Here is a 20,862-nt window from a genome sequence, read left to right on the forward strand (position 1 = left end):
TTGTTCTTCTTTTCCAAGATTGCTTTGGCTATTCGGGATCTTTTGTGGTTCTGTACACACAATTATTTTTTTCTATTGAATTATTTGTTCTATTTCCACCAAAAATGTTATTGGAATTTTTGTTTGTTCTACTTCTACCAAAAATGTTATCAGAATTTTGACAGAGATTGCATTGAATCTGTAGATTTCTTTGGGTAGTACATTTTAACAATATTTGTTCTTCTGATCCATAAGCATGGAATATATCTCTCCATTTCTTTGTGTCTTCTTCAATGTCTTTCATCAATGTATTATATTTCAGTGTACAAGTGTTTCACCTCCTTGGTTAAATTTATTCCTAGGTATTTTATTCTTTTTGAGTGCAATTATAAATAAGATTATTTTCTTTTATTTTTATTTTTATTTATTTTTTTTAGGATTATTTTCTTAACTTCTCTTTCTCTTTATTTGTTATTAGTGTAGCCAACATCATCTTCATCATTTTCTTGATCATTGAGTCCTCTGGTTCCTATGGAAATCTAATATTCAATCATCTCGACTCCCATTTACTGTGAAGCATCTACCAATCCCTGTTATTGAAGCTGGGCATGCCTCTGAAGAAATAAATTTTCTTTTTCTTTTTTTTAAAAAAGTAAGTTCTATGCCCCATGTGGGGCTTGATCTCATGACCCTGAGATAAAGAGTTGCATGTGCTGTGTCGACTGAGACAGCCAGGTGCTCCAGATTTCCTATTTTTAAAAAATATTTTATTTATTATTTAAGAGATAGAGAACGAGTGAGCATGAGTGAGCGGAAGGGCAAAGGGAGAGGAAGAAACAGGCTCCCCGCCAAGCAGGGACCCCCCCCTAAGTGAGGCTTGATCCCAGGACCCCTGGATCATGACCTGAGCCAAAGCAGATGCTTACGTGGCTGAGTCAGGCAGGTGCCCCACATTTCTGATTTTTAACTCAAAGTAGAAGGACCTCTTATGCAGCATGGATCATAGCCAAAATATTAAAGGGTAGAAATGTCCTCTAGGGTTACACCCAATTATACTAAGAAGCGAAGAAATTATGTGTGAAATGGTGATCTGCTGTGAGGGGGAGTTCAAAGTCCTCAAGGGTCCCATCCCTCTAAGTTTAATTTTACAAAAGTGGAGGCTTTTAAAATATCATGCACTTAGTGCGATGAGGCTATGTGTGTATAAGGGGGAACAGGAGGATACAGGAACTCTGTACTTCCTGCTCAATTTTGCTGTGAATCTAAAACTCTAAAAAAATAACACATTGATTTTTAAGAATTATGTACTTCAGGGGCACCTGAGTGGTACAGTCAGTTGAGCGGCTGACTCTCGGTTTCAGCTCAGGTTGTGATCTCAGGGTGCGCTCAGCACAAAGTCTGCTTGAGATTCTCTCCTTCTCCCTATGCCCTTCCCACTCCTGCTCTCTCTCTGCCAAATAAATAAATAAATCTTTAAAAAGGTAAAAATAAAAATCGCATACCTCAAAATAAATTGCTAATGAGCACAGAAACCTATCAAGATCCAACGCAAACAAACAAAAAAAACCCAGTTTATTGTAACATACCACTGGCAATCCAAGCCAAGTTCAAGTTTTCAAACATCTTATGAAATTGTATACTGTTCTCAAATATCCTTCCCCTTCAGCTAGAGCTTAATCGCCAATTTCTGGTGGGGAAAAGCAATCTGTGTTTGTACAGAGAAGACAGCAGGGAAGCATCAAACACAACACGTCCCTCCTCATAAAATAGACAGTTACTGCCTTGGTGTCTCCAAAGAAATCACATACATGCTACTGTTTCTTAAGTCATATATATGCTAATACTTCATAGCCACTCTTAACGTTTCTAGAAAACCATGCTGTTTAGCACAGGAAATTATTATTGCCATTGTCATCTTGTTCATTGTGCGAGCCAACTACACAACCATGGATTGATTCCCTGATGCTGAGCGTCTGGTATGCCGGCGCACCGACTTCCGAAGGGAAACCCTTCACCTTGCAGTAATTCACAAGTGACAGTCGGCTTGCCTAAACTTATCCTTTACATTTAGGAAATTTTGTGGGTTCCTGTCTTCCCTGGGGGATTTTTATTACTTGTTTATGCAAACAGAAGATTGCATAAGAGTCTTGCTGGCTTTTTTTTTTTTTTTTTAAGGGATTTCGTAGTTTCCTGGTAAGCACTCAGTCACCAGTTTCAACACCCTGACATGACATAAAGGCGGGAGCTGAACCTCCGGTTCGCCACTCACACGCACACCTCTTTCCTTGAGCACTCGCTAGGTGAGGCGCTCCCCAGGACCGGCTTGTTCCACTCATGAATCTGCACCAGCAGCAGAATCATTTTCTGGAAATAGACAAGAAGAACTGCTGTGTGTTCCGGGATGACTTCATCGCCAATGTGCTGCCACCCGTATTGGGGCTGGAGTTTGTGTTCGGGCTTCTGGGCAATGGCCTTGCCCTGTGGATTTTCTGCTTCCATCTCAAGTCCTGGAAATCCAGCCGGATCTTCTTGTTCAACTTGGCTGTGGCTGACTTTCTCCTGATCATCTGCCTGCCATTCTTGACGGACAACTATGTGAGGAAGTGGGACTGGAGGTTTGGGGACATCCCTTGCCGGCTAATGCTCTTCATGCTGGCCATGAACCGCCAGGGCAGCATCATCTTTCTCACGGTGGTGGCTGTGGACAGGTACTTCCGGGTGGTCCATCCTCACCATGCTCTGAACAAGATCTCGAATAGGACAGCGGCCCTCATTTCCTGCCTCTTGTGGGGTGTCACCATTGGCCTGACGGGTCACCTCCTATACAAAAAAATGCTGATCAGGAATAGAGATGCAAATTTGTGCAGCAGCTTTAGCATCTGCCATACCTTCAGGTGGCATGATGCTATGTTCCTTCTGGAATTCATCCTGCCTTTGGGCATCATCCTATTCTGCTCGGCCAGAATCATCTGGAGTCTGCGCCAACGACAAATGGACAGACATGCCAAGATCAAGAGAGCCATCAACTTCATCATGGTGGTGGCCATCGTCTTCATCATCTGTTTCCTGCCCAGTGTGGCCGTGCGCATACGCATTTTCTGGCTCTTGCACACTACAGGTACGAAGAACTGTGACATCTATCGCTCGGTTGACCTGGCATTTTTCATCACCCTTAGCTTCACCTACATGAACAGCATGCTGGACCCTTTGGTATACTACTTCTCCAGCCCCTCTTTCCCCAACTTCTTCTCCACCCTGATCAACCGCTGCCTGAGGAAAAAGACACCACAAGAGTTGGATAACAACCAGAGCACAAGCATGGAGCTCACAGGTGATCTGAATACTACCAGGAGTGTGCCGGACAATTTAGTGGTCAACTCTGGTGAGCCATGGAACCCATCTTACCTGACCCCAGCTTCTCGCTAAATAACCAAGCCAAGAAGAGAGCTTGTCACCAAGAACCAAGGTCTCTGGATACACAGTTTGCCTGGGTGCACAGGATACCATCATTAAACTTGGCCTGTGGCTTCCTGGAACTTCCAGATTCAGAGAATCAGATTTGGAGAAGGGTAGTGGCAGAGTGGGCTGCCTGGTTGTGGAGCGTCACCAGAGGACCCTTGGGGGAACAGAGAGGAAAGCTTCTGAAACTTCTGCTCAATTTCTGACACTCATGGAACTGAAGATGGCATAACTGTCCATACTTTTGCTGAGTAGAGTTGGAGCCACCGAGACGCCCATCAGCGCCTGTGATTCACTGGCCTCTTTCCCTCACCTGCCTGAAACAGGGATGGTTCTTGGCTCCTGGGGTGATACCTAGCCTGTTGGTGGGCTCCAGATGGAATAAGAAAAGCTAAGTGGCTGGAGGAGAGTTATTGCCCCGGGAGGGAGGCCAGGCGTCATTAGACAAACCAGTAGTTCTCCCACATTCCATGGGACCAATTAATCTTCCAGCCACACTTCAGTAGAAAAGCACTAGGCAGACAGACTCACAAGCTTGGGTTAATATCTGAGTTTCCAGTAGTCATAAGAGAGGGATTAGCCAGGGCAGGACTGAGCAAAACAGTCCTACTAAGAGAAAGGAAAGGTGTTTGTGCTGTGGCTAATCCATTCCTCTCCTGTTGACAATAATCGAAGGCTGAGCAGTTAGAGGCCTCAGAGAAGATAACTCCTTCCCATCTCTTGTTTTTGTCATTAAAAGGGAAATGCTGCCCAGTGGTAAAGAGAGAGAAGGTTCCTTCACATTTGTTCGCTTGTTTCTGTCCTTATAAGAAATCTACCACTTCAATAAATTTTGATATGAGACACACAGTCTGGTGTTGCATGTGTCTGGGTGATGGTTCACAGAAAGGGACTTCTTACTTAAGCAGAGACCTTTATGGGCTGTTAACTGTGTCCTGATATATAAATACCAAACACTGGGACGCCTGGGTGGTTCAGCGGTTGAGCATCTGCCTTCATCCTAAGGTGTGATCCCAGAAGTCCCAGGAGCAAGTCCCATCCGGCTCCCTGCATGGAGCCTGTTTCTCTCTCTGCCTATGTCTCTGCCTCTCTCTATGTCTCTCTCATGAATAAATAAATAAAATTTATTTTAAAAAAATAAAAGAAAAATACCAAATACTGTCAAGTAGGGAAAGGGAGTAGACACTGAGCTCCATCAAGAGAGACAAGGATGAGTAAGGGGACTGAGAATAAGTAAAAATCATCTAATTTGGAAGGGTGGTATAGACAGGGTGACAAGAGCCCTGTATGTTTTATTTAGAGTTTGGTGAATATTGCTATTACTATTTGCATATTAAAAAAGGAATCAGGACAGATTGGGTGTTTGCATGGGAGGGAGGGAGAAGAAAGAATTTCCTGTGGAAAAGTTTCAGTTCCTAGTTCTGGGATGGAAAGGAGATGTACTGGTTTGAGTCTGTGATCAGTCCAAGTTTCTGTTACACTTTCATTCCCAGCCTGTCACTCCTTGATTCTTCAGCAAGATGAGGCTTGCTTTGACATCCTGACTCAGATACAGATAAGAAAGGCAGATACTCAGACTCCCAGCCATAGTCGAATGGCAGTAAATGAAAAACAGATGGAGATGTTCTTGTATTGAAGTGTTTTCAGAGCACTTTGCTTGTCCTGTTCTCCAGTTGATTCCTAGAAGTAGAAAGTTAAAGCAGAGATTACCTTCTCAAAGAGGAAAAGATGGCAGAGATGAGCTCAGAAGAAAGGAGTAGGTCCCTCAGCCTCAAATGCATGAGTCAGCAGGAAGCTTACTCAGCTGTGAAACTCTGATCTGTTCAGAATTAATTCACATTCATTCATTTGCTCAGGAGTCCTGTCAGTATTTATTTATTTATTTATTTATTTATTTATTTATTTAGCAGGCTCTACATCCAGTGTGGGGCTTGAATTCATGACCCTGAGATCAAGAGTTCTGTCCTCTACCAACTAAACCAACCAAGCACCCTTCCATCAGCGCCTTTGTGCTGTGGGCCAGATGCTGCTCTGGGTGGTTGGTAGAGATAGAAGAAGGAACACGGTACCCAAGACCCTCTTCTTATAGAACTCACATCCAAGGTGGGAAGGCAGACGGCAGAGAAGTAAAACAATGAAGGGAAAAGGAACTAGGGATAGTTGGGAATATTCTGTAGAATTCTAGAGAATATTCCCAATGCAGACTTAAAACAGAGGGGTCTGCGGGCAGCCCAGGTGGCTCAGTGGTTTAGTGCTGGTTTAGTGCCGCCTTAGTCCACAGCCTGATCCTGGAGACCCAGGATCGAGTCCCGAGTCGAGCTCCCTGCATGGAGCCTGCTTCTCCCTCTGCCTGTGTCTCTGCCTCTCTCTCTCTCTCTCTGTGTCCTCATGAATAAATAAATAAAATCTTAAAAAAAAAAAAACAAAACAGAGGGGTCTGAGATGACTGGGAGGGTAGGTCTCTATGAAGAAGTGACTTTGAGCTGAGCCATAAATGATAAGACACAGGGATGCCTGGGTAGCTCAGTGGTTGAGTGCCTTTGGCTCAGGTCATGATCCTGGGGTCCTGGGATCAAGTCCCTCATTGGGCTCCCCATGGGCAGCCTTCTTCTCCCTCTGCCTGTGTCTCTGCCTCTGTGTGTGTTTCTCATGAATAAATAAATAAAATCTTAAAAAAAAAAAAAAGATGAGACATAGCAGAAATCTGCAAAATCTGCAAAAATCCGGAGGAAGGGCATTCTAGTCAGTGGTGATGGTAAGTGCAAAAGCCCTGAGGTAAGAATTAGTTTGGTGTGTGTGACTGTATTTGTTTCCTAGAGCTGCCATAATAAAGTACCAATTTGGCAGTTTAAAACAACAAAAATGGGCAACCCGGGTGGCCCAGCGGTTTAGCGCCGCCTTCAGCCCAGGGCCTGATCCTGGGGACCCGGAATCGAGTCCCACGTGGGGCTCCCTGCATGGAGCCTGCTTCTCCCTCTGCTTGTGCTGTCTCTGCCTCTCTGTGTGTGTGTCTCTCATGAATAAATAAATGAAATTTTAAAAAAAGATTTTAATTAAAAAAATAAATTAAATAAAACAACAAAAATTTATTCTTTTATAGTTCTGGAGGCTGGAAATCCAAACTAAGGTGTCAGCAAGGTTCTTTCCTTCTGGGGGCAATGAGGGAGAATCTGTTCCATCCATCCCTCACTCCTAGCTTCTGGTGGCTATTGGCAATTCTTGGCATTCCTTGGCTTGAAGATGCACTACCCTAATCTCTGCCTCCATTTTCCGTGACTGTCTTCTCTAAGTATCTCTGTGTCATCTCCTTTTCTGTCTCTCTCTTAAAAAAAGAAAAAAATATTTATTTATTTATTTATTTATTTATTTATTTATTTATTTATTTATTTAAGAGAGAGAGACAAGAAGGGGAGAGGAAGAGAACAAGAGAGAGAAGGAGAAGCAGACTCCTCACCGAGCAGGGAGCCCCACATGGGGCTCGATCCCAGGACCTTGGCATTATGACCCACGCTGGCAGACGTTTCACAGACTGAGCAACCCAGATGCCCTCTTTTTTGGCTCGTACAAGGGAACTTACCACTGGATTTAGGGACCACCCAGTCGAAGATGATCTCATCTTGAGATCCTTACCTTAATTACATCTGTAAAGACCCTTGTCCCAAATAAGTTCATATTCTAAGATTCCAAGTGGACATACCTCTTGGGTCCCTATTCGACTCACTACAGCAGAGAAGAGTCCCATGTGGCCGGTCTGCTACATGGTGGCCTACTACATGCAGTCTGCTACATGGGGCCTGCTACATGGTGAGGTAAAGAGTCCCTGTTGTGTGAAAACAATGAACGACTTGAGACAAAGATCACATTACATTAAATGAAAAAGCGTTTCAAAACAGAAGATGGTCTCAATTCTCATAAAATATGTACAACTGTGTATATATGCATGGAATAGCAGACTAAAAGAGAACAAATCAAAGCCTTAACTTGGACTCTACCCAGGCAATTCTACCTGGGATTACAGATACTTTTCCCTTTCCTTTCTGGACTTCTCCGTATTTTCCAATTGTCCATGATGAGCTGTATCACCACTGCAATTATTTCTAAAAATGTGTTGTTTTAACAATTAAATAACAGGGTCACCTGGCCAGCTCAGTCAGTGGAGCAGGTGACTCTGGATCTTGGGGTCATGAGTTCGAGCTCCACTCTTGGTCTATGTAGAGATTACTTAGAAATAAAAATCTTAAAAAAAAATCACAATTTGTTAGGTCTATAAAATAAGAACACCATCATCATCATCCTTGGTCATTAATAATATTTATTAAGAAAGGAGTCTCCTGCTAAATACTTCTGTTTCCCTGTCCAGAGGAATACCAATGTTGATCTAAAATGGGAGCAAGCAAGGACACCTGGGTGGCTCAGTCAGTTGTGTCTGCCTTGGGCTCAGGTATTGATCCTAGGGTCCTGGGATCAAGCCGTGTGTTGGGCTCCCTGCTCAGCAGGGAGTCTGTTTCTACCTTTCCATCTGCACCTCCCCCTACTCATACTCGCGCACACTCTCTCTTTTAAACAAATAAATGAAATCTTTAAAAATAAAATAAAATGGGAGCTAACAGGGGCACCCGACTGTCTCAGTTGGTAAAACATGTGGCTCTTAATCTCAGGGTTATAGGCCCAAGCCTCACATTGGGCATAGAACTTGCTTAAAAATAAATAAAATAAAATAAAATGGGAGCAAGTAATGTTATTCTGGAAGAAACCAATGGTGTGCCCCATTCATTCCCAAACTGTGGTACAACATATGTGTGTGCATGTCCATATATTGGAAGGGGCAATTATTTATTTTTAAGATCTTAATTTTTTTTAAAGTAATCTCTACACCCAGTGTGGGGCCTAAACTCACAATCCCTAGATCAAGAGTCATATGCTCTGCTGACGGAACCAGCCAGGCACTCCTGGAAGGAGCAGTTATAATCATATATGCATTGATTTTTCCATTGTTTCTTCCTTATTTTGCAGGGTACCAGTTTGAGGGCCATGAGTTCTATGAGTTTATTATATAAAAAGTAGGGCCTCATTTTAACCCCAAACAATCTCTGCCAAACCTGAAGAGATTGCTCCTAAGTCTAGAACCATAAAATTGGGGCTTTAAACCCCATGTTTGTTTCTGATTTGATGAACTCTTTCACCTTCCCAAATTTATTAGTCTATCTGGCCCATGGTGCCTTGCCTGAAGAGAAAGATCTAACTCACACCTAGGATTCTCATCCTTAATACACCTTGTTTCATTTTCAACATCCTTCCTGATTATGATCTGTCGCTCTGTTGGCTGTCCTGCTTACAACAAGCAGCTGTCTTCCCATATGGTGCATCAGGCCCACCTGACCCCTTTCTTCCCCGACTTAGCTTCTGTAAATCAGAATTTAGCTGAGGAATTGGTTATCCATGGTGCCTTGGGCTGTGGGGGCATTTGGTGGGGTCACTAAGCACCAGAAATCGATCATTTACCAACCAAACTGGGCTGTGGGTCATCTCCTACTCCCCCTATCTTTTGGGTTGAATTGGGAACTTCTCCAAAGCAGAACTGAAAAAAATTTTTTAAAGATTTTATTTATTTATTCACGAGAGACACAGGGAGAAAGAAAGAGAGTCAGAGACACAGGCAGAGGGAGAAGCAGGCTCCATGCAGGGAGCCCGACCTGGGACTCGATCCTGGGTCGTCGGACTCCCTGCATGGAGCCTGCTTCTCCCTCTGCCTGTGTCTCTGCCTCTCTGTGTCTCTCATGAATAAATAAATCAAATTTTTTAAAAAAGGAAGATGAATGAATAAAGAAGCTGTGGTGTATGTATACAATGCAATATTCCTCAGCCATCAGAAACAACAAATACCCACCATTTGCTTCGACGTGGATGGGACTCGAGGGTATTATGCTGAGTGAAATAAGTCAATCGGAGAAGGACAAACATTATATGGTCTCATTCATTTGGGGAATATAAAAAATAGTGAAAGGGAATAAAGGGGAAAGGAGAAAAAATGAGTGGGAAATATCAGAGAGGGAGACAGGACATGAGAGACTCCTAACTTTGGGAAACGAACAAGGGGTGGTGGAAAGGAAGGTGAGTGGGGGGTGGTGGGGACTGGGTGACAGGCACTGAGGGGGGCACTTGGCGGGATGAGCATTGGGTGTTATGCTATATGTTGGCAAATTGAACTCCAATTAAAAAAATATGTAAATAAATAAATAAAATAAAATAAATAAAAAATTCTTTGATGGTTGAGTCTGGGCTGTTCGTGTTACCAGCCAAGTTTGTGAGAAGGACATTCCTTTTTTTCCCCCATTGTAGTAAGAAGATGCCTTATTATAATTGTTTAACTCAAGGGCCTCATAAATGCAAGTATTGAAACACACTTCAAATTAGCTTAAGCAATAAATGAGAAATCAAAAGAGAGGGAAGAGGGATGCCTGGTTGGCTCAGCAGTTCAGGACGTGATCCCAGAATTCCGGGATCGAGTCCCACATCGGGCTCCCTGCATGGAGCCCGCTTCTCCCTCTGCCTGTGTCTCTGCCTCTCTCTGTGTGTCTCTCATGAATAAATAAATGGAATCTCCAAAAAAAAAAAAAAAAAAAAAGAGTGGGGGGGGCGGGGAAGATACTGGCTTATCTTACAGAAACTGAAAGAGAGTTTAAGCAGGGCCAGGCGACTCCAGGGGACCAGCTCACAGCCCTTGGGTTCAGCTCTTAGCCATGAAGGTGACTTAACCCTTCCATACCTGTGTCTCTCCAATCAGACTCTCACACGAGAGAATCAGATGGGTCTTAAGCCACTCTCTATAAAAGAGTGATGAAGTCATGAAGAGTCACACAGCAGTTGTGCAAAGGGTATTTAAAAATTACTGTTTGGGGGGCAGCCCAGGTGGCTCAGCAGTTTGGTGCCATCTTCAGCCCAAGGCCTGATCTTGGAGACCTGGGATCGAGTCCCACATCCGGCTCCCTGCATGGAGCCTGCTTCTCCCTCTGCCTGTGTCTCTGCCTCTCTTTCTCTGTATGTCTCTCATGAATAAATAAATAAAATCTTTTTAAAAAATTACTGCTTGGGGACACCTGGGTGGCTCAGTGGTTGAGCGTCTGCTTTTGGCTCAGGGCATGATCCCAGTTTGGGGACTGAGTCCCTCATTGGGCTCCCTGTGAGGAGCCTGCTTCTCCCTCTGCCTATGTCTCTGCCTGTCTGTGTCTCTCATGAATAAATGAATAAAATCTTTAAAAAAAATTACTGTTTGGGTAAAGACATGCCCTTTGCCAGATATTCCTCAGATACCGTTCCAAATCACCTTCCATGCCACTCATACATGTAAGTTTGGACTTTGAGTAGATCTCAATTCTCTCTCTCTCTTTTTTTAAAGATTTTATTTATTTATTCATGAGAGACACAAAGGGAGAGAGAGGCAGAGACACAAGCAGAGGGAGAAATAGGCTCCATGCAGGGAGCCTGATGTGGTTCTCTATCTCAGGACTCCAGGATCAGCCCTTGAGCCAAAGGCAGGTGCTAAACCACTGAACCACCCAGGGATCCCCAGATCCCAATTCTCTTGCTGCCCAAATGTCTGCCATGTTATAAGATGGTGGTCCCAAAGAAAAGTAATTGGCCTTTGGAAGCAACACAGTTCAGAAGCTCCAAATCCATTCAGAGAGCCCTTCAGAAGGCCTTTCTGGAGAATTAAAGTCTTCATTATTTTATATATTGCTTCATAAAGTTGGGGAAAAGACATACTCTTTGTCAGGCTTAACTGAAGAGAATACCTGGCCGTGATGTTCTGTTTGCTAAGTTTTGTGTCTTCTACGACAAATGAAGCATGACCCTTTTGCAACTGGTGTTATTGCTATTCTCTTGGAGCACAAATTTAAGATTTGGCCACCTTGTCTCTTCAGGGAGAAGAGGTTTGCCTGTGGCATTACAAACACCAGGCTTGACCTATAGTCCACAATCCCACGACCCTGGCAAATGAAAGCAAGCACTTCTACACTCTTAACAAATATTGATATACTCAGTGTTCTAGCCACACCCACAGAGGGATTTACTCCCATCAGCAGATATTGGGAACAGTACATAAAGTTCCTAATACAATCAAAAAGAAGAAGGGCCCCTGGGTGGCTCAATCCTTTAAGCATCTGCCATTGGCTCAGGTCATCATTCCAGCATCCTGGAAACTGAGCTGTGCATCCATGCTCAGCAGGGAGCCTGCTTCTGCCACCCTCTGCTTCTGCCTCCCTTGACTCCTCTTGCTTGTGCTCTCTCTCTCATTGTCAAATAAATTAGTAAAATCTAAAAAAAAAAAAAAAAAAGAGGGATGCTTGGGTGGCTCAGTGGTTGAGCGTCTGCCTTCGGCTGAGGACATGATCCCAGAATTCCAGGATCGAGTCCCATATCAGGCTCCCTGCAGGGAGCCTGCTTCTCCCTCTGCCTCTGTCTCTGCCTTCTCTCTGTGTCTCTCGTGAATAAATAAATAAAATCTAAAAAAAAAAAAAAAAAGTCACATGCTCTACTGACTGAGCCAACCAGGTGCCCCTATTTTTGGTTTTCTTTTCTTTTCTTTTCTTTTCTTTTTTTAGATTTCAGGGATATTCACTGTAACATTATTTATAATAGTGAAAAACAGAAAACAACCTAATTCTCCATGAGTAAGGGAATAGATACATAGGGATACAGGCTCCTGATGGAATACTAAGTAGCAGTGAAAAAAAATGAACCTGAGGTACCTTGTATCAGTAGGACTGATATTGAGCATAATATCTAGAGGAAAAAGCAAGCTGTCAAAAAATAAATTCAATATGATAACATTTATGTAAATGTTTAAAACATACTAAACAGGGGCATGTGGGTGGCTCAGTATTTGAGCGTCTGCCTTTGGCTTGGGTCATGATCCTGAGGTCCTGGGATTGAGTCCCCCATCGGGCTCACTGCAGGGAGTCTTCTTCTCTCTGTGTGTCTCTCATGAATAAATACATAAAATCCTTTTAAAAAGCAAATAAAACATGCTAAACAAAATAACATGATTTTTGAAAGCACTCAATATATAATAAAACAAAAGTCTCAGGTGAGAAGGATGCAGAGTGCCTACAGGATATAGATTAGTTCTATGGATGTAGGGAGGGAGGGTGGGACATGGATGGAAGGAGACCTCAATTCTATTTGTAATGCGTTCCCTTCATTTTAAATATTTTATTTATTTATTTATTATTTATTTAGAGAGAGAGCACTTGAGTGGGAATGGGGAATGGGGGCAGGAAGGGACAGAGGGAGGGAGAGAGAATCTCAAGCAGACTCCATGCTGAGGATCCAGGCCGACACAGGGTTCAGTCTCACCACCCTGAGTTCGTGACCTGAGCTGAAATCAATAGTCAGATGTTTAAGCAATAAGCCACCCAAGCACCCTGCTTTTACTTCATTTTAAAAGAAAGGTCTGCAAGTGACCCTCAGCAGGTGAATGATTAAAGTGTGGTGCATCCACACCATGGAATGTTACATAGCAATACAAAGGAACACATTATTGATGCATGCATCAACTTGGATGGATCCCAAGGACTTTATACTGCGTGGGGAGAAAAAGACCAATCTTAAAAGTTACTTACTGTACAATCTCATGTATGTAAAATTCTTAAATGATAAAATTATAAAGAAGAACAGATCAGTGGTTACTAGGGGTTAAGAAAGGGTGTGGTAGAACATGAGGATGTTTCTTTCGGGTGAGAGTGATTTGTATCTTCAATGTGGTGGTGATTATACAAAATCTATGTATATCTGGGGTGCCTGGATGGCTCAATCTGTTAAATGTCAGACTCTTGATCTCAGCTCAGGTACTGCTTTCTGGGTCATGAGTTCAAGCCCCACATAGGGCTCCATGCTGGGCATCAAGCCTACTTTAAAAATCTGTGTATTTAATAAAATGTCATAGAGTTATAACAAAAACAGAGGAGAAGAAGAGGAGAGGAAAGGAGGGGAAAAGGGAATGGAAAGGAGGAAGAAAGAATACATGGAAAAACTGGTGAAATTCAAGTGATGTTTGTAGACTAGCTAATTTTATTGGGAAATATCAATTTTCTGACTTTGGTAATCTAGTACAGTTATGTAAGGTGCCATCATTGGGGGACTCTGGGTAATGGGGAGATGGGATCATACTATTTTTTTATCAATTTATGGGTCTATAATTCAAAATAAAATGTTAAAAAGTAAAAATGTTCTGAAGTAAATATAACACACGGCTAACATTTGTTAAATCTGAGGATGCCTGGGTGGCTCAGTTGGTTAAGTGTCTGCTTTCAGCTCAAGTCATGAGCTGAAAGGGGTCCTGGGATAGAGTCCTTCATTGGGATCCCTGCTCAATGGGGAGCTGGTTTCTCCCTCTCCCTCTGTGGTTCCCCCTGCTTGTGCTTTCTTTCTTTGTGTCAAATAAATAAGTGAAATCTTTAACAACAACAACAACAAAAAATTGTTAAATCTGGGTGGTAGAAGCACCTGGTGGCTCAGTTGGTTGGGAGTCTGAGTCTTGGTTTCTGTTCCAGTTGTGATCTTGAGGTCCTAGGATCAAGTCCCACACGGGGCTCTGCACTTAGTGGGGAGTCTGCTTCGCCCTCCCCCTCAGCCTCTGTCCCTGCTCTCTCTCTTTAAAATAAATGAATAGGGACATCTGGGTGGCTCAGCAGTTGAGTGTCTGCTTTGGCTCAGGGCGTGATCCCAGAGTCCCAGGATCAAGTTCCGCTTCTGCCGCATCCTGCTTCCTGCATGGAGCTGCCTTCTCCCTCTGTCTGTGTCTCTGCCTCTCTCTGTGTGTGTCTTTCATGAATAAATAAATAAAATCTTTTTTTAAAATAATAAAAATTCATAAAACACGTTTCTACCACCCAGATTTTTAAAAAACATTTATTCATTTATTTTAAGATTTTATTTATTTATTCATGAGAGACACAGAAAGAGAGAGGCAGAGACATAGGCAGAAAGAAAAGCAGGCTCCCTGCAGGGAGCCAGATGCGGGACTTGATCCCAGGACCCCGGGATCACACCCTGACCCAAAGGCAGCCACTCAACTGCTGAACTGCCCAGGCATCCTGAATTTTTATTCTTTATGAGCACGAGGGTGCATGTACACGTGCATGTTTAGGTCAACTGACAGCACCTTAAGGCAGACACTACCACCCATTCTGTTGACAAGGCCCCCATCTGACAAGATTCAGCTTATTCTTCATCTTCTTTTGCATCCCTCCTCACCAGATGCTGTTTATGCTTTGAAGATTTTATGGCTAGCCACTTGAGGAACAGATAAAAGGTAGCCAAAAATGAGCTTGTTTATTAAAAAAACTAGTAAGATTAAAAACTCTTACAAAATGACAGTGGAAAACTTAATGCTGAGTAAAAGAAGCCAGACACAAAAGGCCACATACAGTATGATTCCACGTATATGAAATGTCCAGAACAGGTAAATCCTTAGAGACAGAAGGTAGATTGGTGGCTGCCAGGGGTGGGGGAGGGGAGAATGAGGAGTGGCTGCTGATGGGACGGGATCTCCTTTTGGGGTGATGAAAATGGGAACTAGACAGAGGTGGAATTTGCACTGCCCTGTGAATGACCCAAATGCCACTGCATGGTTCACTGTAAAATGATTGAATTTGGGGCACCTGGATGGCTCAGTCAGTTGAGCACTTGCCTTCAGCTCAGGTCATGATACTGGGGGCCTGGGATTGATCCTCACGTCAGGCTCCCTGCTCAATGGGGAGCTTGTTTCTCCCTTTCCCTCTGCCATTCCCTTGGCTTATGCTCTCTGGTTCTCTCTGTCAAATAATAAATAAAATCTTTAAAATAAAATAAAATAAAATAAAATGATTGTGTGTTATGTGAATTGCATCTGGTTGAAACACAAAAAACTCTTGTGAGCAGAATCTCTGGAGTAACTGTCCCTGCCTCTGGCTTATCCTCTCTCCCATCCCCCACTTCTCCATCTGTCCCCAGTTCTCCCCTGAGTCAGGCAAGACCTCTGTCCCAGACACAGTGAAAGTGGAGTTAGGGCAGGGCATTAAGTATGACCCAGTGTCTAATGTGATTGCTGGAAAACTCTAGATTGGGTAATTCTCATATAAACGTTTTCCTTACTCTTACAACCCCTTGGAGCACAACATGGAGCCAGAGCCTCCGACTGAATAGCTTTGTTGAAATCCTAAGCCCCAGGACTTTAGAATGTGACTGTCTTTGGAGATAGGTTCTTTAAAGAGGTAATTAAGTTAAAATGAGGTCTTTAGGATGGCCCGAATCCCACAGGCTTGTGTCCTTATAAGAAGAGGAGGTTAGGACATAGGTAGACACAGAGGGAAGTCCACGTGAGGCCGCAGGGAGAAGACAGTTATCTACAAACCAAGGACAGAGGACTCAAAAGAAATAACGCCAACACATTGACCTTAGACTTCTGGCCTCAAGAACCATGAGAAATAAATTCTTATTTAAGCCTCCGGTCTGTGGACCTCTGTTATGGTGGCCCTAGCAAATGAACAGGCCTGATCAACCTTCTTAAAAGATTCCATCAGGGCAGCCTGGGTGGCTCAGCGGTTTAGTGTCACCTTTAGCCCAGGGCATGATCCTGGAGACCCAGGATCGAGTCCCAAATCAGGCTCCCTGCATGGAGCCTGCTTCTCCCTCTGCCTGTGTCTCCGCCTCTTTCTCTGTGTGTCTCTCATGAATAAATAAATAAAGTCTTAAAAAAAAAAAAAAAAAAGACTCACTCAGCCAGTGGCTACAGAGCTTAGCTGGAATGCCCTACATATTTATTTAAAACCACTTATCACCTATAAATTTGAAAAGAATTTGACATAAGGCCTGCTGTGCTACACAGCAGAGAAATTCAACTTTAGAAAAAGTAGAATAACACCAAGGACAGATGGACTTTTCATAGGCAAACATTGCCCAACTGCTTCTTTCTCTTCATCCACCCTTTGTGTAATGATGGAAATCAATCTCAGAATTTATTAAAATGCATATTTAAAAGAATGTAATGAGAGAAGAAAGTTACAGGGCTCTCTAGAGTTCCTGTAGAGGCTGACATTTCAGTCATGATTTTAAAAGTATCTATTTTGGGGCACCTGGCTGGCTCAGTCGGGAGAACACAGGACTTTTGATCTCAGGGTCGTGAGTTCAAGCTCCATGTTGGGTATAGAGCTTACATTTTAAAAAAAAAAGGTGGGGGGGACTACTGGGTGCTTAGTGATTGGGTGTCTGCCTTTGGCTTGGGTCATGATCCAGGAGACCCGAGATTGAGTCCCACATCAGGCTCCCTACATGGAGCCTGCTTCTCCCTCTGCCTATGTCTCTGTCTCTCTCTCTCTGTGTCTCTCATGAATAAATAAATGAAATCTTTATTTATTTTTTTAATAAATGAAATCTTTAAAAGATAGATAGATCTTCACAAAACTACTAAAATTATTATAGTCAATCCAGAAAAAAAAAAGCCTTCCTCAATATTCTTATCCACTGTTTTTTTTTTTTTTTTTTTTTTTTTTATTCATGAGAGACACAGAGAAAGGCAGAGACACAAGCAGAGGGAGAAGCAGGCTCCATGCAGGGAGCCCCATGTGGGACTTGATCCCAGGATCCAGGATCATGCCCTAGCCAAAGGCATACGTTCAACCATTGAGCCACCCAGGCGTGCCTCCGCTGTTATTTCTAACAAAGAATATTCACATTAAACTATTAATGATTACTTTCCTAAAAACAAAAATGGAATTGTATCTCTTTTCCCATTTCAGAAACCTTCAATTAGGGATCCCTGGGTGGCGCAGCAGTTTGGCGCCTGCCTTTGGCCCAGGGCTCGATCCAGGAGACCTGGGATCGAATCCCACATCAGGCTCCCGGTGCATGGAGCCTGCTTCTCCCTCTGCCTCTGTCTCTGCCTCTCTCTCTCTCTCTGTGACTATCATAAATAAATAAATTAAAAAAAAAAAAAAAGAAACCTTCAATTATCAACAGAATAAAATTCAAACTCAGCATGGCCTTCCCCTGCCAGGCTATGCGGTATCAGCGTGGTATGGGGAAGTCAAGGAGAATGGCCTCTGGAATCAGAGGATCCTGGGATGAAATTCCAGCTTTACCACCCGCCAGCCAGGTGCTCAGGACGAAGAGAATGAAAAAGGCCTTTCCAGCTTTTGAAGCTCCCCGATTTATTTTCTTACTGAGATTAGTTCACATACTATAAAATACACCCTTTTAAAGGCCACTTATTTTATGGAATATCTTGTGCTGGACATTTTTTTTACACGCAGACACATGCCTAGAAGGGCTGAGAGAGTCAGGACAGACAGGGGACAAAAATCTGAATTTACATCAAAGCCGGTCATTGTCTTTCCCACTATGGGCTCAGCCAGTGCTTTCCTGTGCTTCTCAAGTGCCCAGTGGTCAGTACTTATTTAGTGTGAAATAAAGACAGGATTGAGGAGAACCAGCCAACTGACAGAGAGAAGCCTGAGAAACCCCTGAGAGAGACAGTCCTGATTCTGGCAGCCACAGGCAAGTCCTCCCCTATGGCCAGGTACCCTCGGTCAGGGCTGGCTTCCAGACACACCGACTGGGGTTCCCAGCCACCCAAGCCATTTTTCAAGAAGCCAGTATGTTATGCAACAACTGTCAACGACCCCAGCATCAAGCTCTTAACTTTCATCCAGCCCAGGACACCTACCAAAACCATACTTACACTTGATCTTAGCCAAAAGGCCGGGAAATGAGAAGTCCACCCTTTTAAAGTGGTTTTTGGTATATTCACAGTGCTCTGCAGCCATCCCCTCTATCTGATTCCAGAACTTCTTTACCATCCCCAAAAAGAAAACCTATCCCCATTAGCAGTCCTGTAGAGTTCCCGAAGTCCTTGACAAACACCAATCTACTATCTGTCTTTATGGTCATTATATATTTTTAAAAATGAAGAAAGGCGGGACGTCTGGGTGGCTCAGTCACTTAGGCGTCTGACTCTTGATTTTGGCTCAGGTTGTGGTCTTAGGGGTCATAGGATTAAGCCCCACGTTGAGCTCCACACTCATTGTGGAGTCTGTTTGGGGTTCTCACCTTCTCCCTCTGATTCTCCCCACACCTGCCCCTGCTCTCTTAAATAAATAAAATCTTTTTTTTTTAAATGAAGAAATACTGGGGTACCTGGCTGGCTCAGTGAGTGGAGCACACAACTCTTAATCTTGGGATGGTGAGTTTGAGCCCCACACTGAGTGTAGAACTTACTTTAAAAAATGAAGAAATGCCATAACAGGGTAGAAAAATTGGAGGAGGGACGCCTGGGTAGCTCAGCGGTTGAGCGTCTGCCTTTGGCTCAGGGCATGATCCTGGAGTCCCGGATGGAGTCCCACATCAGGCTCCCTGCATGGAGTCTGCTTCTCCTTCTACCTATGTCTCTGCCTCTCTCTCTGTGTCTCTCATGAATAAATAAATCAAATCTTAAAAAAAACAAAACAAAAAGAAAAATTGGAGGAGGAGGATTTAGAAGGAGAAAATGTCTTAATCAAGGCTTCTTTCCCCCTATCCTGGTTTAGATGCTTGTTCTGGGGTTGGATCCAACAGCTATAACTGAGACCTTGGGCTCTCCTGGGTATTCGTGGGAAACTCCTGAGGGGCTGGACAGGAGACCAGAAAATGGCCCTTAACCTAGATATGAACCAGTATGATGGTTAAAATATGTCCACATGTGCTTCGACACTCGTCCCTTCTAAAGATGGAGTCTAATTTTCCTCTGCTTGGATGTAGGTCAGACTTTGTACTTTCTATTAACAAATAGGATGTAATTGAAAAAAAAAAAAGAAAGAAAAAAAAAGGGATGTAATTGAAGTGCTACTTTGTGCTTCCAAAGCTAAGCATTAAAAGCTTCTCTCCCCTTCCCTTTCTCTCTCTCTTCCCTGTTTGGCACACCGTATTGGGTGGAAGCGCAGGCCACAGGCAGAGGCCGCAAGGGACTGCTCTGGCTAATACTTCCAACTAGATCCTGAGCTGACAGCGAGCAGCCGCAGCCAGGAGCAGCCACAGCCAGCAGAGCCCCCTTCAAGGGCATGTGATCTGGGTAGTAGGCTCAGGGTCTCATGGTAAGAAGGGCCCAGGCTTTGTTTTAATGCTCTGCCATCAGTACCTTGAAATTCACTTCCCTTTTTTTCTTTAAGTAATCTCTATATCCAACATGGGGCTCAAACTTACAACCCTGAAATCAAGAGTCACATTCTCTACAGACTGAGCCAGTCAAGCACCCCAGCACCTTGAAATTCTTAACACCTTTCTTTCTCTTTCTTCTTTCTTTTTTTCTTTTAAAAAAGATTTTATTTATTTATTTATGAGAGACACAAAGAGAGGCAGAGACATAGGCAGAGGGAGAAACAGGCTCCTCACTGAGCAGGTAGCCCAACACGGGGCTCTACCTGGTTGTGTCCTGGGATCACAACCCTAGCCCAAGGCAGACACTTAATGACTGAGCCACTCAGGTGCCCCGAAATTCTTTTTATTTTTTATTTATTTATTTATTTATTTATTTATTTATTTATTTATTTATTTATTTTTATTTTTTAATTTCTTTTTTCTTTTTTTTCTTTTTATTTTTTAAAAGATTTCTATTTATTCACTCATGAGAGACACACACACAGAGAGAGAGGCAGAAACATAGGCAGAGGGAGATGCAGGCTCCCTGTGTGGAGCCTGATGTGGGACTCGATCCCAGGACCCCAGGATCATAACCTGAGCTGAAGGCAGATGCTCAACCACTGAGCAAGCTAGGTGTCCCTCACCGTGAAATTCTTCACACTTAACAGTTTATTGAGATATAATTCCTATAGTAGAAAACTCACCATTTAAAGTGTACGGTTCAGGAGTGCCTGTCTGAATTCATGGCTCAGGGAAACCATCAGAGATAATATGTAATTATTGTTGCCTTACACTGCTATGTTTTGGGGAAATGTATTATATACCAATAGATAGAAAAAGCAGGCAGAAAATAGCAGATTCTGGGAAGAGCCTCCAGGTCTGTGGGTTCTAGGACGAAGCTTCCTTTGGCTTCAAATGAGCATTCTGGGTCTTCTCAACTTCCTTGAGCTGGAGGTGAATGAGCTTATCACCCTTAGGATGTGTGAGAATGGTACTAGCATTTGCTGGTGGAGCCGACAGCATCATTGCCATCATCCGGGCAACCTGATGGAGAGTTCAAACCCAGTGGGGCTTCAACTAGTGGGTATACCATCTCATACATATCTTCAGTTTGTATCCAGTTTTTCCATCGGCTTCATTATCTAGGTATTTCAGTGTAAACAAACTCTTTCAATGAACTTGGAAAGCGATTGGTGGTCTGTAAGTTCAAGAAATCATTATCTTGGGATCCCTGGGTGGCGCAGCGGTTTGGCGCCTGCCTTTGGCCCAGGG

General features: G+C 43.4%; 1 protein-coding gene across 1 annotated transcript; it reads left to right on the top strand.

Annotated features, from left to right (window-relative positions):
• Positions 1-2,192: 2,192 nt before the first annotated feature.
• Positions 2,193-4,287, top strand: HCAR2 (hydroxycarboxylic acid receptor 2). Its single transcript, XM_026017051.2, has one exon. It carries the CDS (start codon positions 2,314-2,316, stop codon positions 3,403-3,405), a length of 1,092 nt encoding a protein of 363 aa, XP_025872836.1. The 5' UTR covers positions 2,193-2,313; the 3' UTR covers positions 3,406-4,287.
• The last annotated feature ends 16,575 nt before the right edge of the window (positions 4,288-20,862 follow it).

Source organism: Vulpes vulpes, chromosome 10 (assembly GCF_048418805.1).
Source record: "Vulpes vulpes isolate BD-2025 chromosome 10, VulVul3, whole genome shotgun sequence".
Classification (NCBI taxonomy): Eukaryota; Metazoa; Chordata; class Mammalia; order Carnivora; family Canidae; genus Vulpes; species Vulpes vulpes.